Source organism: Naumovozyma castellii, chromosome 8 (assembly GCF_000237345.1).
Source record: "Naumovozyma castellii chromosome 8, complete genome".
NCBI classification, from domain to species: Eukaryota; Fungi; Ascomycota; class Saccharomycetes; order Saccharomycetales; family Saccharomycetaceae; genus Naumovozyma; species Naumovozyma castellii.
The window spans coordinates 12020-28368 of NC_016498.1; the positions used below are offsets into that span (position 1 = coordinate 12020).

The window sequence follows — 16349 nt, forward strand, 5'->3', positions numbered from 1 at the left end:
CCTATCTTATAGAAACTAGAAAAATAGATTTTTTTAAACAGGTACTACGTCAACCTATTTCAAATATTCAAACAGTATAAGCAATAATGACACGCACTACTCGCGTATAACTGAAATAAAATCCTGCAATACTCACTGAATTAAACAACCTAGCTTCTGTAATTATTTCACCCATGACCTAGCAAAGAACTAACCTCAGATTTCAAGGAATGAAAACCAAAATATAACTAAAATTTATGAGCACATCCTCCAAGTACCAATTTCTTTTATAAAATAAATTATGTTATACGAAACTGCATATTAGTTACAAATATTTATTTATAACTAACGGTTGCACTGATCTTACATCTGGGAGATTGTAGCAACATGTTTAAAAATCCATTCTGACTTTTATGAAAGGGTTTGGTCTGTATTGGGTTTTTTGTCTCTCAGGTCTTTAGCCTTAATAGCGTTTATTGAATTTAACTTATTGCTTATATATTATCCAATTTTATAGTTAATAGGGCTAATAAAACATAACAATCCTTTTCCTATCTGTCTTTTGTAGAAGGAACCCTACGCCTCACCAAAGAAGAAAAGTACCATCTAAGAAATCATAGACTATAATGTCCTTTTCAATAAAGAAACTAAGTTCTTTTCCTACTGCCTCTTTTTCACAGGATTTCTTAGCTATGTTGTAACGATATATTTAGATTTGTTGCCAAATATGGAGGAACACTGGAAATATTATTTACACCAAAATTATGTAAATGGATGCGTATACACCCTTCTTCATTTGCACCATAACTATACTCTTCTTGAGTTTCGTCAAAACTAGCCGTACGTAAAATACAGAAGATCTCTCCACATGGAACACACCCAAAATTGTAAAACCTTGTGGACTATACCATCTTCAAATAATCCCAGCAAATCGATTATTATTACGCGACATTGAATGGGTAGATATAATAAGAATTACCCCTGCTAGATGGTTTTTAATCTGACCCCTCGCGAGAGGTTTTGCAGATATACAATATTATGATGTTGGAATTGTGTAATATTCAAAACCTCAATTCTATTAATAATGAGATATCCTAGCTCAAAAGTTGGTATCAAAAAGTCCCAATTATTGATCATTTCAAGATATGTTAGTTTTTGGAAGTCTTGAAATGTCCTGACAAAAACAGTCTTACCTATATTATGATCTACTGGAAGAAACTCATTTAGAGTTTCGAGCTACTTCTGATAGTGCGACCAATGGAATGTTATAGAGGGTTGCTGTATCAAATCCAGTTAGAACTTGAATGAAGTAAACCCTTGTACGACTCGGACGTATATATACCAAAAAAAGGCCTTTCTTCGGTCGTAAAAAGTGGCACTTTAACGGCATGTATAAGTTGGACACTTCCATCAGTATTACAAATCTTTTGTTTAATTAGGAGTAATACCGTTGTGCTTAAGGGCCCCGATTTTGTACATCTTACTTTCATGAGGCGTTTTCAACGCTAACCAAGAGCTTCATATAACATTTCTTTAGGGTAAGTAAGTGGGGATCATATCATTCATTCATGTTCTCATAAAAGTTTTGAATGTAACTCCTCGAGAACTTAAAGCCACGGACATTATAAACATCTGGACCCTCGGCTTCGATATTAGCTGTAAGGTTCTCCTTTTACGACCAGAGAGTACATATTCTTAACCCATGGCTAGGCAATGTTCGTTCGTGTTTTGGTAAACGCCGTTGAGGTGCGCCAATCTCTATAGATAAAGATGAAGTTAGCTTGCTAATTGAAAAATACAATATCAAAAGTTGATTCAGCTCATCGCGTTACATAGAAAATGTTACAACAAAATTAGGTTGTATGTGAAACTAATACAGTTAAAAACTAAAGGCTAGGAAGGCTCGTACCAATAACGTGCTCATTTATTTTTTGATAATGAATAACCTTCCACAAAACAGAAACTTGCATGTAGATAAACCAGTTCGAAAACATATTCAACAGTGCCATTTTTATAAACGCGAGCCCAGTGGTATAATTGTTGTTAAGCTAGAGAGCCAAGCCATATTCTAATCATGACGAGTGGTCCAAATATAAGACACAAAATCCACACCGTGGGATGCATATATCTGTTAAAAATTTCGTGACACATCACACAGTACCAAATAAAACCAAAAATATTATTAACAATTAGATATACTAAACCTCCATAGGGAGGCGTAGAGAGTGGTATTATAAGTGAAATGCTCAAAAAGACAACAAGGTAGAGGAAACAAGCTAATATTTTCAGGGAGGTGCCAATATCTTTGGTTTCTGGTTCATTTTCAATATTAACTTGATCATTTTGTTTTTCGCAGTCCATAATTATCGACTCTAGACTACTCAACATGTGGTCAGTGGTTCTTTTTTTTATTGCCTTTTATTTTTTTTACTAGCAGTGATAAACAAGCAGGCATTATAAGTCCAAAAAAAGGGAACCTTAATTATATTTTCTTAAAGGTCATCAAAATGTGTCACCAATGATAATTTATGTTACCCTGGGCTCCCTTAAAATCTTGGAATTATAATTTTTCTTTACGAGAATAATGACACAAATTAACATTGGAAATGATGTTCTAATATGGGAAAGATAAGAAGTTGAGTACTACTGAAAACAAACCTTCACCAGTATTCACAGACTCTTTTACTTTATGAACACTTTAAAACATAACACTACCACTCTACTGGGAAGGAGAATTTGAATAAAAATGGATGAAGAAATACCAATTGGCCAAGGTATGCAAAGGTGCAGGACCCCAAACCAAAATTCTTTGGGGGAAGATGATCACACATCAATACAAGACCCAATTCAAAGAGAGAGTGCTATTGGGGTTTTAACTCAAAATACTTATAGATTAATATGTTTATTTGCATTTTGAAAATCAAAGTATTGTTAGCCCAGGCTCTTAATATTCAAGTGTTTAATCCACTTAACACAATATTTATTTTTTGTTTTGCGGTCTTACTAGTATTTATTTCTATTAATTTCAAAGCGTCATTTAAAGGTGATAAAAACGTGGCTCCTAAAGATATTGGTGCTTTTGTAGTTGGATTATTATTGGTTTTTTGTGGTTTAGTATGTGCATTTGCCGTCATATTCCAGAAATATACACCGAAAAGAAAAGTAGGTCTAACTACTCTCAATGTGGCTTTGATTGGTATACTCTGCACAATATACTTTAGATCGGGAGGTTCATAAACTGTATCTCTATCCAAATATCTACTTACTGCAACTTTTAAATAACCAAATAAAGCTTCAAATAAAGTACAATAGTTGTCTGAATTCATAAACTTTTTCAAAACGGAGAGTTGTTTGGTCTCTTTCTAACTTAGTAAATATTAATTGACGAAAGTATTCAACAGAATCAGATATTACCGTTGAGATTATTATAGCAGACCAATTCCTCTGTGATTTGGTGCATTGTTATATAATTTAATGGTTCTTGTGCTTAGCATACATGTATTTTTTGAATTATCTAATCTTTAATGAGAAAATCTTTGTAAAATCAAAATACTGCTATTCAGCTGAACCCATCACTGTCTCTCTCAATAATATATTGCTGGATTTGTATTATTACCGACCATCTCTACTTTCAAAATTTGGTGCAGTTCTGTCCCTTGAGGGAAGCAAACAAATGCTCCCGATATTAAAAGGATCATAAGGTGTTTTCATTCAATGGTTAAAATGTCTTCAGTTCATGGTGTGTTTTAAGTCCTAGCCAATGTTACCATAACCTACTCAATACCTCTGGTTGGCGCATACTTGGCTTTATATGGGTTTACAGCATAATCTGAATAGCCAGTCATTACATCATGGCTTGCATATTATTCTTTCAATAATTCAAACTATTCGTTATAATCACATACTCTCTTAACAATCCAATCATACCGTGCCTCATATCTCTATAGATCAATTATTTTCCCTCCCAAGATAATGGATAGTTTTCAATAACTTTCTTGAAATTCTCAAAACCGATTAATTTATTCGTTTCTTAATATTAAGAAACGATGTAGAATGCAAGACGGGAATAATCCAAATCACTAAGATTATTTTCTTTATTGAAAACATGAATAAATCGAGTGATGGTTTCCTCATCTTCATATTTATCTTCTTCTTCGTCATTAAGTAGTTGCTTTGGATCGTCATCATCATTATTGTCATTATTCACAAGAGTATCATCTTCGGTGGCTTGAAAGTTTTCAATATCAAGTACTGCTAATGGTATTTTCCCTGGGCTGCCAAATAAATTTCCGTCATTCCTTGCATAAAAGTCACCCAATATATTGTTAAGAATCGATCGACAAACTAAGATATGACGAACAAAATGAAATGTCGTATGTTGATCCAAAACTTTACACAAACGTTTAGACACTCTTGACTTTGAGTATGTTGTGTCTATTTCAATACAGCGTTCAGTTGAATCAAAGAAAATGTTTCTGTCATTACCGGCGTATTTTAAAATTTGTAAATCTGGGAATCGGTAAGGACCACCCGTTGCAAAATAAATCATCCACATTAGACAAATACCCATATCATCAACAGCGTGTCTAATTTCTTCTTTAATCTCCTTTGCTTTTTCTTTTCCTTTCTTTTCTTCAGATGGATAGGGAAGGAAAGATGAGATTAGTTCTTGAGGGAACAAGTTAACTAAGGAGTCTTTATGATTAGCTCTATCTTCTTCCAAACATATTCCCTGTGTATGTAATAACTTTCTCCCCATTTCTGCCGGGCCCAGCACATTCATATACATTTTTTTGATAGCAGTTAAATTGGAATCATATCTGTTAACCACATCTTCATAGAATGCTTGAATATACTGCCTTGAAAATTTCAAACCACCGATAGGGTATGCGTCTGGAGCATAAGGTTTGGATATGATTTTTGTAGTATTGCATCCAGTCATCAAGAGGGAATAGGTGTTTCTGATCCAGTTCCATACATTGCTACTCTCTGTGATGAAGTATCTGTCAGTGCCAGAGTATTGTTCAGTAGGGTAAACGTGCCTATGAAGACAAATATAAATGGAAAATGCCTTAAAGTGATCCATTGTAGTTCTGAAATTTGTCAGCGATCTTACTTCAAACTTCGTTTCTGTGGAATATCTCCAGTTGAAAGCCGATACTCGAAATAAGATGTTAAGGAATGCTAACGTTTTATCGCCTGAATCGTATAAACAACAAATGAAATCACTGTATTTTTCGATTCTTTCATCTGTTATGGATTCTTCGTTGAATAAAGGTATTGGAAGTTTTTCCCAGACTTTTGGTGTTCCAAAACTAAACCTCTTAAAATTATCAATAAGATACAAATTAAATGCACCATTTTGGGCATAACTGGTAATTGTGGAAGATCTATATTCTTTGGGGAAAGCTTCTTTTATCTTTGATGAGATGGAAGAAGCCACAAGTGGTCTTTCCTTATAGTTTTCCCTTACATCATTCTAAACATTGCTGAAAATATCAATAGATAATTTGGTATATTGGTTTAACGAATTCATATTCCAAAAGTATTTTTATATCAGATGCTTTCAATTTTAGTGCATTCAAACAAAGAGTTTTAACGAAAAATGAACTATTATGTGAATTAACTATTCTGTTGAAAGTTCGAGCAGCAAAATGTTCATATAGAGAATTCTTTTGGATATATAAATATTTTGTAGGGCCCCTATTCAAATATAAACGAATGACTGTGAATGGTACGGCATTATTCCTGTTCCATTTTCTTGTCAAGCTATTAACTTTGAAATATCCTTTATTTTCACTATAGAACTCGTAGGTGAATGTTTGAACATGCTTAAAAAGTAATTCTGACCGACATAGGATAAGGTTTGTGTGTGGATATTTATCTCTAAGATCTCTGGTATTGATTACATTTAGTAAAGAAACCTTATGTCTAGTGTATTGGTCCATAACATTACCTGAAATGCAGAAGTTTTTAACATGCTTGATTCCATTGACTTCTCGAGCAAGAAAATTATCGATAACCCAATGTTGAGGGTTCCACCTTAATGCAGCTCATAATGATATTTCTTTTCTTTTTGCCTTTGTTTGTTCCACTCAGTAAAATCTATGGTTGCTAAACAAATAGCAGTTCTTCTTTTAAATTCAGTGTTGTTTTCTTCAAAATCATTTTGCATTTGGTTGTTTTCTTGGAAATCATTGTGCATTCCGATTACGGTGTTCTTTTTAGAAGTATACTCCCTAAAATATTCGTTAATATTCACTGGATATCAGACATTTTAGTTAAGTGTAATTAAAATAAGCGGATTTATCATTGTCCAGCTTGAAACTCCTGACTTTGACTATAATATTATCTGAGTTCACTCGAGGATTAACCTAAGGCTCTCAAGATCAAACCGAACTTAATTTTGTACTGCCAGCTACATTTTTGACAACATTGTTCAACTGCAATAGCTTCAATAATTTGCACAAGAATCATACTTGCAAAATTATAGGAACCGTATTATGGATATCTGATGAAGCTACCTTGGATCTTGACATCTTCAATAATCTTTTGATCTTGTATTTAAAGATTTTGTGATTTTTTTATGCTAAGAGTGTACATAAGACATTAAAATAATATTAGACAATATGATTGCATAAACTTTAAGACACCGAACTTTATATTTTCCAATCCTAAATACTTTAGCACATACTATTATAGCTCCCTAGACATGTCTAATAAAGTGAGTTTTACTTTTAGAAATTCACAAGCTACAATGCAAAGAGGATTGCATTTATTAAGCAAAGGCATCAGTACAAATCCGAGCACATTACTTGCCTGTATTTAATGATATCGTATTAGTGTCATTTTAGGCTGACCTCATAGTTGAGATAAAGACCATAATTGGATGGTTTTGGCATTCCCAAAAAATATGTAAACTAAACTTGGGCCGTGACATTTTGTCCCAATAGTTGGGGGTTAGAATACTTCATGTGTGTTATACTATTACTCGATTTGACAACTTAAAGTGTTATTGATTTTAAATTTTATTCTCTTATCAATCTTTGGTAAAAAACAATTGATAATGCTCAAACAAAAACCTTGATTCATATTATATGTTTTTATCATTGTCAACAGTTCATGGCTCCCCAAAATCTTTCGATATCCTTACCGCAGGTCCTATGTCAACTTTCTCCATTTGAATATATAAAAAAATAGTATATCAAGTCCGCAGCTAGCATAAAAGCATACAAAAATGTTATGAACAAAAGGTCTTTCATATTCTTTCCAAAGAGTGAAGGCACTAGCAAGCCCCAGCATCAACTGTATAAGTGCACAAATATTCGTCATGTAGAAGTCGAAAGAACTCATACCATGTAAGCGGAAAAATATTTGTAGAACGACGAGCGTCTTCACAATGAGAATGGTGGTTAAACAGAACATATCTACCCATCTCTTTTGAGCCCAAATATCTTCTTTGCTGTCATTCACATTAGTTAGTTCACTACTAGTTTGTTCAAAATCAGTAAAAGTTCGGTCTGCTGGTGGCATGATAACACTACCATCTTTGGCTACTTTTTTGGTCTTTGACAATGGATTATCAAGAATCCCACGTTGTTCTTCCTCTTCATTCTGCTGCTGTTCGTCCACCTGTTGGTATTTTTCTTGAAATTGAAAAGGGTCCATTAGATTATTACTTCTCTTAGATTTTAGTAGTCTTGCCATTTTTGTAGTTGATGGTGAAGGAACATTAGTTGATCATCTGTATTTTGAACAAGATTGTCGGCGCATCTAACATTAAAGGGAAGAAAAAGGCGTTTTGTACTGCTAATTTCTTTTTTAAGCTCATCGAATTTTCAGATCAGAAACATTAGTATATCAGAATATAATCTGTTCCATCATTCCTCTGTCTAGTCTATAATATTGTTGTTTGAATGTTTCTATCTTCAGATGGCTCCTCAAAAGCTACTCCCAAGTTGAGGTCTCAACTCAAAATTTAATGTGAAAAGATATGCATCAAAACAGTGTGAAAAAAATTGTATATGTTCAGAGAATAACCAAGCTCATAAATGTGCTCTATGAGATTGTTCCAACAAACGTGGAAATTTGAAGATTACTATGATGTCATTATAGTTAAACACCCAATATTACGTGCATTTCATGAGAAGTTGGAAAGATATCCTCTTTTGACCAGAACTTTTGAAGAAATTTTGGAAATGAATATCCTAAACAGTTGAATTTTAAAGTGAAAGAGATAATACTTATACGCGGTCCTTATTCGTGTGACGCACCCATTTTATCTTTGATCACATCTCTAGAACATAATGATTTGTTATTAGTGCTGAATAAGTTTGGAGGTCTACCTAGAATCAAATCGCTAATAGCAATGGACATCAACGAAAGTTCATACCAGGCAACAAGACCAATATTGGAATACCATGATACGCGTGCGTGCTTTCTAAAGTGTGAAAGTTTGGAATGGATCCCGCCACCAACTCTTTTTACTGGATGTGCCTTCGATAGAGTCTCAGATATTAAAACTTATTTACCATCAGTATATCTTCAGCTACACTTATAGACGTCAGTAGTTGATTGCAGAACTTGGCAGTATGCGTTGATGATTACTTATCTCGAAGCTGGAAGTTGTTTAGAAATACAACATTATATCACCTCAGCCAAGAAGAATTTATATCAAGTGACTTTAGATGCCACTATCCAAAAGTTATAAAAGAAGCAATGTATTCAAGTTTATTGAACGTGCTCAATTATGATGTTCTTTCATTAGTGTGGAACTCAAATATTCTTCCTTGTGGAGAAGCATGTTGTGTGACTGACCATGCCTTATATTAAAACCTCAAGAAGAGTTTAATTATTCACAAATCAGTGAGGTTATTCCATTTGAAGTATTGATAGTATTCCAACTGTTTCTAAATAGTTCTCTGAAAAAGCTGGACGTCACGCTAATGTTGGAAAAAGCAAAGGTTACGATGATATTGGGAAACAAAATGTAATGCATGGTAAATTATACTTTACCACTTTCGGTGACATTGATGGATATTGTAATGACAATAAAGATGACGCTCAGTGTCCTAAAGGTGTCTGTGATGTTTAATCTTAAAGCATTGATCCTAGGTCAACATGTTGCACATCATTTTTAATATATTGCCTAAAATGCTTCATGTTTACATGGGTGAAAATTAAAGAAGGGGGAGGGAAAAAAGCGAACTTAACGTTGTACCTCAGCAAGCAATCGAAAAGATTTGGAATTAAAGACAAACTTTACACTCGTACATGATTTAGCTGGATTGTCTCAGAAACCCTTAGTAAGAAAAACAACTGTTTGTAACCTTAAAAAGTTTTGTCCACGGTAGTTAAATCTTCTTCCCAAATGAGGGGATATCTATTCACGATACCATTTGTTACTTAGTGTTTTTTCTAAATAATTAATAAAAAAATCTATTCCTTTATAAATTTGCTCGATCTACTGAACATGGTAGTATATTCATGACTTGATCGTTTTGATTATTCGAGCCGGCACACCTGCAACTACAGCATTTGCGGGAACATCTTTGGTTACAACTGCACCAGCACCAACCACAGCATTTTCCCCAATTGTGACGCCTGGGAGTACAGTCACATTTGCACCAATCCAGACATTTGTTTTAATGATTATTGGTGCAGGCAATAACGTATTTCGATTAGTCCCCGAAAAGTCATGGTTCAGAGTGGCCAAAACTAAGTTGTGTCCAATTAGGGCATTATCTCCAATAAAGACACCCCCTTGGTCTTGGAAACGACACCCGGAGTTGATAAAGACATTCTTCCCAATGGTAATGTTCTTCCCACAATCTGTATAAAATGGTGGGAAAAGACAGAAAGATTCATCAATTTTCTTTCCCGTCAATTTTGCAAAATATTCTCGTACTTCTGCCGGTTCATGGTATGCGTTATTCAATTCCACGGTGATCTTCATTGCCTCTTGGCTAAGTTCATTCATATATTCCAGATATTCGGAATTTCCCTCGACGGGTTTGCCACTGTTCAGGTAATCTAAAAACTCTTCCAGTTCCATATTTGTGGCTTGGTTAAAGTTGAATGTTGAATTCCTATGAGTGGCAAGGATAACTTATTCATATACAGTTTCATCCTGTTTAAATCGTTATACTCCCTGTGGTGTATTATTGCCAGCTCGGCCGAAGAAGGTATAAGATCGGCCGAAATTATAAAAATAAGCGTCCAACAAGGTTCGAACGGGATGACAATAAAAAGTGTGTTCATTTCTTTTCCGGTAACGCTGTTTCTTGTTGTCGTTTTCGTCATTTAACGTGGCATGGCGTGGGATGGATTTTCCTTCAAAGAATTTCCAGTGGACAATATTCCACCATCACCATCATCACCAATGGCAAAAGCATGACTAGATAGGCATGGCTTGTTTATCAAACGCCAAATCAGAGTCTTTTTAGAAGTCAGAACATTAACGTGCCTTTCTTATTATATAAACTGTGAAACAACTATCTAATATTTTTGCAAGACCATACTGGAGCTCATCAAACAACACATATATACACACACATCTGGAAGAAATGACTAAAGTTCTACCAACAGCTCAACTAACTGCCGAAGCCTACCCAAAGGTTAAGAGAAATCCCGACTTTAAGATCTTGGATGCAGATGATTTGAAGTTCTTCCAAACTTTCCTGGACAACGATGAATTAATTCACTCGAGTATCGCAGAAGAAACTGCATCTTTCAACCAGGATTGGATGAAGAAATACAGAGGTCAATCAAATTTAATTCTCTTACCTAAATCCACTGAAAAGGTTTCTCAAATTCTAAAGTACTGTAATGAAAATAAATTGGCTGTCGTACCCCAAGGTGGTAACACCGATTTAGTTGGAGCCTCAGTTCCTGTTTTTGATGAAATTATCTTATCATTGAGAAATATGAACAAGATTAGAGACTTCAATCATGTTAGTGGTACTTTCAAATGTGATGCAGGTGTTGTTATGCGTGATGCTCACAAGTTCCTACATGATCACGATCATATTTTCCCATTAGATCTGCCATCAAGAAACAATTGTCAAGTGGGTGGTGTTGTTTCTACCAATGCAGGTGGGTTGAATTTATTGAGATATGGGTCTCTACATGGTAATGTCCTAGGTTTAGAAGTCGTCCTACCAAACGGTGAAGTTATCAGTAACATTAATGCCTTAAGAAAGGATAACACTGGTTATGATTTGAAACAATTGTTTATCGGTGCTGAAGGTACCATTGGGGTTATCACTGGTGTCTCTATTTTAGCTGCCGCTAAGCCAAAGGCTTTGAATGCCATATTTATTGGTATTGACAGTTTTGATACTGTTCAAAACTTATTCTTGAAAGCCAAGAACGAATTATCTGAAATTTTGTCGGCTTTTGAATTTATGGATCGTGGTTCCATTGAATGTACCATTGAATATTTGAAAGATATGCCTTTCCCATTAAAAAATCAACATAACTTTTATGTTCTTATTGAAACTTCTGGTTCCATGAAGAAGCATGATGATGAAAAATTAGAAGCTTTCTTATCAAGTGCATTGGAGACTAAATTAATAAGTGAAGGTAACTTGGCCAAAAATGAAGAAGAATACAATGCATTGTGGACTTGGAGAAAATCTGTACCACCTGCTTGTAATTCTTATGGTGGTATGTACAAATATGATATGTCATTGGAATTGAAGGATCTATATTCTGTCTCTGAAGCTGTCACAAAGAGGTTGAATGCAGCAGGGTTGATTGGTGATGCACCAAAACCTGTAGTTAAATCCGTCGGGTACGGTCATGTTGGTGATGGTAATATTCATTTGAATATTGCTGTTAGAGAATTTACAAAGGAAATTGAAAATCTACTTGAACCATTTGTTTACGAGTATATTGCTTCCAAAAGAGGTTCTATTAGTGCCGAACATGGTGTTGGTTTCCACAAGAAGGGTCATTTACACTACTCTAGAAGTGACATAGAAATCAGATTCATGAAAGATATTAGAAAGCATTACGATCCAAATGGAATCTTAAACCCATACAAATACGTTTGAACGCCCTTTACTTTTACGTTTGTAACCTACTAAGATATGATAGACAAATATATAAAGAACTTGATAGTTTGAAAGATATAGAATTTATATGTGAACCAGAATATAATGATGATTCTTGATCAGGATTTTATGCGACGCGTGCTTTTACAATAAGTTTGTTTGAACACGAAATCTTGCAAAACAAAACACACGTAGAATAAACAATTATTTCAAGGAACGTTTGATGGTATTGAGTTCTAAATTTTTACTGAAGTAGTGATACAATGTTACAATCAGTCCAACACTTCTTTACTGAATTCTTTAATAGAAGTCCTAAAAACATCGACAACTGTGGTCGAAGGAAAAAATATTATAATGGACTAAAAGGCATGAGAAGGAAAGAGCGTGGGAGATCATTGAAAAGACGGTCTGATAGTGTATTACACAGAGAGTTGTATCCTTCTCTAAGCTCCGAGAATAAACACTTCAAAACGGTATCAGACCCTAAACCAAGTCGGCAATTGAAAACTAGACGAAATAGGATTGAAAAAACATATAATAATTATCCTAAAGTAAAGACAGTGAAAGATTCATTACTGAGATCGTTATTAAGTCGTTTGGGCACACTTTTTTCCAATAATGAGTACTCTATGGAAAGAATGCAAAAGACCTGTAACAATATAAGCGCTATTGTGCAACCGAATCCTTTGAAGAGTGGTGAAGAGCAAGAAATATTGGTGAGAAGGATTACAGCAAGTAAGGCTTTTCAAAAAAAATTAAAAGATATCCAATATGATAAACAAATGTTAACTCAACTAAAAAGTAGAGTGCCGGACAAAAATATATCATATCGTTCTCAACTTTCTTCAAACAATATCACTGAAGATAAAATACGACTTCTGTCAATAAAGAATCGAGAACTGGAAACAGAACTGAATAAAACAAAGGATCTACTACAACTAACAAAGAAGGATCTCAAATTTGCTAAAGACAAAAATGATCTCCTTCAGTCATTATTGCGAGATGAAAAAACTGATGAAAAGTTTCTCCAATATAAAGCTCATGTTCTTAATTCATCAACCGGAAACCCGGGTAGAAACGATGGCTATTTAGCTTCAAGCCCATCATCTCAAGAAAATAGGGACAATGACTTTGGTACACCCAACTACTACAATAGATATCCAAAGATTCCCAGTACAGAAGTTTTGAAAAAAAATCACGGTCGCCATGACCATCATAATAATTCCCTCTCCCCCATAAGGATTGATTTTACAAAGTATTCTTCCTAAATAAGAAAATATAGTTTTCCATTTCTCATGTTTAATTTTTGAGCTATGTAATAATAATGGACTTTAATTAATGCTAATTTGAATAATTTAATGCAATTTGGCGAGTATTTTAACCTTCGGATTTATAACTCATAAATATGATTTCTTGTTGTTTTCTGAGTCTGTAACCTTGGCACTCAGTATTTCCACTTTTATTGTGGCAGTATTCTCTCCTAAGATAAATATATCCGCGTCAGGATTTGATTTTAACAATAAATGTCTATAATAAGTCGATTCTTTTGATTCTGAATTTAATATATGAGCTTTTCCTCTAATGGTGGCACTGATTTGATTCAATTCGTCCTGATTTAACTCCTCTAATAAATTATTTAGTCTTTCCACATGAGTGTCTGAATCAGTAGATATGTCTGTTTTCCTTATTGATAAATTGTTTGCAGTTATCCAATCATGAAATAAAAGAGCAATAGTTGGATTTGCCAAAATATTATCATATTTTTCACTATCTTCAGATGTGGCAAAGATAATGTAGTCTCTCTTATCCACATTCGGTCTAAAGGAGTCCTTTTTAGGAACATATATATAGTTCATTAACGCTATAGAAGGAATAGCAGCATTGGAGCACGTCGCAACATGGACATATTTTGATGTTTTAATGAGATCTGTCAACTCTGCTGGAAATCTGGGACTACTCATTTTTTTGTGGGTTGTGGGTAGGTTCTATTACACTATTGAGCCGATATGTCGAGGCTGCTATCCTCTTACGCAATCATTAAATCCAGTATTTTGCAGGTTGCAAATTCTACGTTTAAATGAGAACTAAGGAATTTTTATTTATATTGCGCTTTCATAGAAAAGCATGCGATATTGACAAAGCTGAGTTATACATTTTTTTTGTTACATACGGGGTAGTTTGAATAATTAGTATCCAGTTTAGAATATTCCTGGATATTGTCTTCTTAGGTTATTTGAATAATAATAATATAATAAAAGTTCCACAACATGGGCTAATTAACCTCTGTTGTTGCTGTCGTACTCTCGTTTTTATTTGGCAATTCCTCCTTAAGTTTTGCATCTTTAATTTCTCGTATCAGTTCTGACCAACTTAATAGAATATCCTTGCAAATTGGATGGAATTCTTCGAGATCGTTTGTATTTGTGATGACTTTCAATAGTTTATGTAATTTACTTTGTTTCAATGCTGCCAAGTCGAAAAATGGCGGATCTCCTCCAGTATTTTCATATATTTTATTCAGCAATTTATGAGATTCCTGGAGTTCACCATGAGTTGGAGGAGTGTTCCTTTGGATTAGATTCTTTTGCAATCTACGACGAAATAATTGAGCAATTTCAATTCTCCGAGATCTGTCCAGCCTGGAATGCGATCTATTGGAACTTTTAATGTTATAGTGAATATGAGGCTCTCGTTCATTGACCGCATCATACCCCTCATTATGTTCAAACTCTTTATCTGATTCTTCTTTCCCGTCACTGTCAAATGCAATGACTTTCAGACCATTTTTAGTTTTCGCTGGCGATGAAGTACTTTTCTTACCGTTCTTATTATTTGCAGTTGTGTCTTTAACATTTCTTGGATCATCTTTCTTGCCCAAGAATGGATCTTCACCCGACTCTACTTCACCATTTTCGTTCTCCTCATTATTCAAATCATCAATTCTGTCTTCAGAATTAAACCTACTTTTAATGAACCTTTTCAAATTCGAATATTTTTGAGCTTGTCTATATGCTTCAATCAAATCCTTTTGCGTAGTCGTCTTGTAATCATGCTTTAAAAAATATGATATCATAGTTCTCTCTAAAGGCCTTAATCTATGAGGTTGTTCCCAATAATAGGTAGGATCATTAAAGAAACATACGGCCACACAGTTTTGTTTCCTCTTACGATACACATCCTTTCGAAGTAACCTTTGTGGAAACACAACAGCCGGCCATGGTGGAAAAGAACCCACCTTACAAAGCACTAGGTCGCCCGTTTTCACATCTGTTGTCGTCATAACGATAATGATCTTTCGATGGTATTTCGGTAGAGTTGACTAAGTGGTTCAGTAATACCAATGGAGTATTAACCTCGAAAAAATAAATAATGAACTCCTTGAGGAGGTTATCTTTCTAGTGATATTTAGAAAAAAATTTCGGGTAACAATATCACAACAAAGTTATAAACATGCACTACGTATGCACCTTATTCAAATTAGTATGTACTACCTATATAATAATAATCCTGGTCATGAATCCTTTAGGAAGATATCTATATAACATTAAGAATCCTGAATATAATGAAAAATGACAGTTTTATTGTATATTTTGTTTAGTAACGCAATGAATGGATATATTACTTTCTTTGACAGTCTGTGTGTATATGGTGTCTTCCTTTGGAAATGTGGAAGATGTGAAAAGGTTTCAAAAGAAATGGTGAGTTTAAAGCTGAGTTTGATCCAAAGTCTGGTGCAAATATGCCAGCCGACATACCAATAAATCAATATCAACGCAATTCAATGGAAGGTTTCTTCCTTCCTACATATAATTGGAAACCACAGAATACGAAGAAGCATAGGTATACCAGTGCAGCTAAGTATACCGTGTGAGCAACAGCTGGTCCATCTTCTGGATCATTAATAGAACCGACAAACGATTCGTGATTAGTGTTGAAAAGATGAGCTATAACGGATAAAATTATCACGCCAAATGCTGATAGAATAGTACAGAACCATGCTTTTCCTGCCTGAATTGAAAAAGTAATGAAGTTAAAGAACATCAATGTTCGCCATAAAGTTAATGTTAGTAAAAAAAGCAAAGGTCAAAACAAAAATAACACCATAAAAAGAACACAAATTGCAAAGAAACATACTGACACGACTGGCTTCATCTTTGCTTTGGGCTTCTTCTCCTTTTATGAAGTATGCTTCTTGCAATGAAACAACCATTTCTTATTGTCCTCCATTTTTCGTTTTGACAACTATGCAACCTTTTATCACATGATCAGGATAGTTGAATGGGACATTCTAACTTACCAAAAAAAAACATAAGA

At 34.3% G+C, this 16349-nt stretch overlaps 8 protein-coding genes across 8 annotated transcripts; 2 read left to right on the forward strand and 6 right to left on the reverse strand.

The window, feature by feature from the left end:
• Window positions 1-4015: 4015 nt before the first annotated feature.
• Window positions 4016-5065, reverse strand: NCAS0H00130 (uncharacterized protein; the record flags this gene model as incomplete). The annotated part of the gene is made up of 1 exon (XM_003677626.1): window positions 4016-5065. The coding sequence occupies one exon, from the start codon at window positions 5063-5065 to the stop codon at window positions 4016-4018; it is 1050 nt and encodes a 349-aa protein (XP_003677674.1).
• Window positions 5066-7140: 2075 nt separating this feature from the next.
• NCAS0H00140 (uncharacterized protein) lies at window positions 7141-7686 on the reverse strand (the record flags this gene model as incomplete). The annotated part of the gene is made up of 1 exon (XM_003677627.1): window positions 7141-7686. One exon carries the CDS (start codon window positions 7684-7686, stop codon window positions 7141-7143), a length of 546 nt encoding a protein of 181 aa, XP_003677675.1.
• A 1777-nt stretch (window positions 7687-9463) lies between these two features.
• NCAS0H00150 (acetyltransferase) lies at window positions 9464-10033 on the reverse strand (the record flags this gene model as incomplete). Its single annotated transcript, XM_003677628.1, has 1 exon — window positions 9464-10033. One exon carries the CDS (start codon window positions 10031-10033, stop codon window positions 9464-9466), a length of 570 nt encoding a protein of 189 aa, XP_003677676.1.
• Window positions 10034-10544: 511 nt separating this feature from the next.
• Window positions 10545-12035, forward strand: DLD3 (D-lactate dehydrogenase; the record flags this gene model as incomplete). The annotated part of the gene is made up of 1 exon (XM_003677629.1): window positions 10545-12035. One exon carries the CDS (start codon window positions 10545-10547, stop codon window positions 12033-12035), a length of 1491 nt encoding a protein of 496 aa, XP_003677677.1.
• Window positions 12036-12298: 263 nt separating this feature from the next.
• NBP1 (Nbp1p) lies at window positions 12299-13303 on the forward strand (the record flags this gene model as incomplete). Its single annotated transcript, XM_003677630.1, has 1 exon — window positions 12299-13303. The coding sequence occupies one exon, from the start codon at window positions 12299-12301 to the stop codon at window positions 13301-13303; it is 1005 nt and encodes a 334-aa protein (XP_003677678.1).
• Window positions 13304-13432: 129 nt separating this feature from the next.
• Window positions 13433-13996, reverse strand: NCAS0H00180 (pyridoxamine 5'-phosphate oxidase family protein; the record flags this gene model as incomplete). The annotated part of the gene is made up of 1 exon (XM_003677631.1): window positions 13433-13996. One exon carries the CDS (start codon window positions 13994-13996, stop codon window positions 13433-13435), a length of 564 nt encoding a protein of 187 aa, XP_003677679.1.
• Window positions 13997-14307: 311 nt separating this feature from the next.
• Window positions 14308-15315, reverse strand: PDP3 (Pdp3p; the record flags this gene model as incomplete). Its single annotated transcript, XM_003677632.1, has 1 exon — window positions 14308-15315. The coding sequence occupies one exon, from the start codon at window positions 15313-15315 to the stop codon at window positions 14308-14310; it is 1008 nt and encodes a 335-aa protein (XP_003677680.1).
• A 488-nt stretch (window positions 15316-15803) lies between these two features.
• Window positions 15804-16187, reverse strand: NCAS0H00200 (uncharacterized protein; the record flags this gene model as incomplete). Its single annotated transcript, XM_003677633.1, has 2 exons — window positions 15804-16043; window positions 16170-16187. The coding sequence occupies 2 exons, from the start codon at window positions 16185-16187 to the stop codon at window positions 15804-15806; spliced, it is 258 nt and encodes an 85-aa protein (XP_003677681.1).
• Between the last annotated feature and the right edge of the window lie 162 nt (window positions 16188-16349).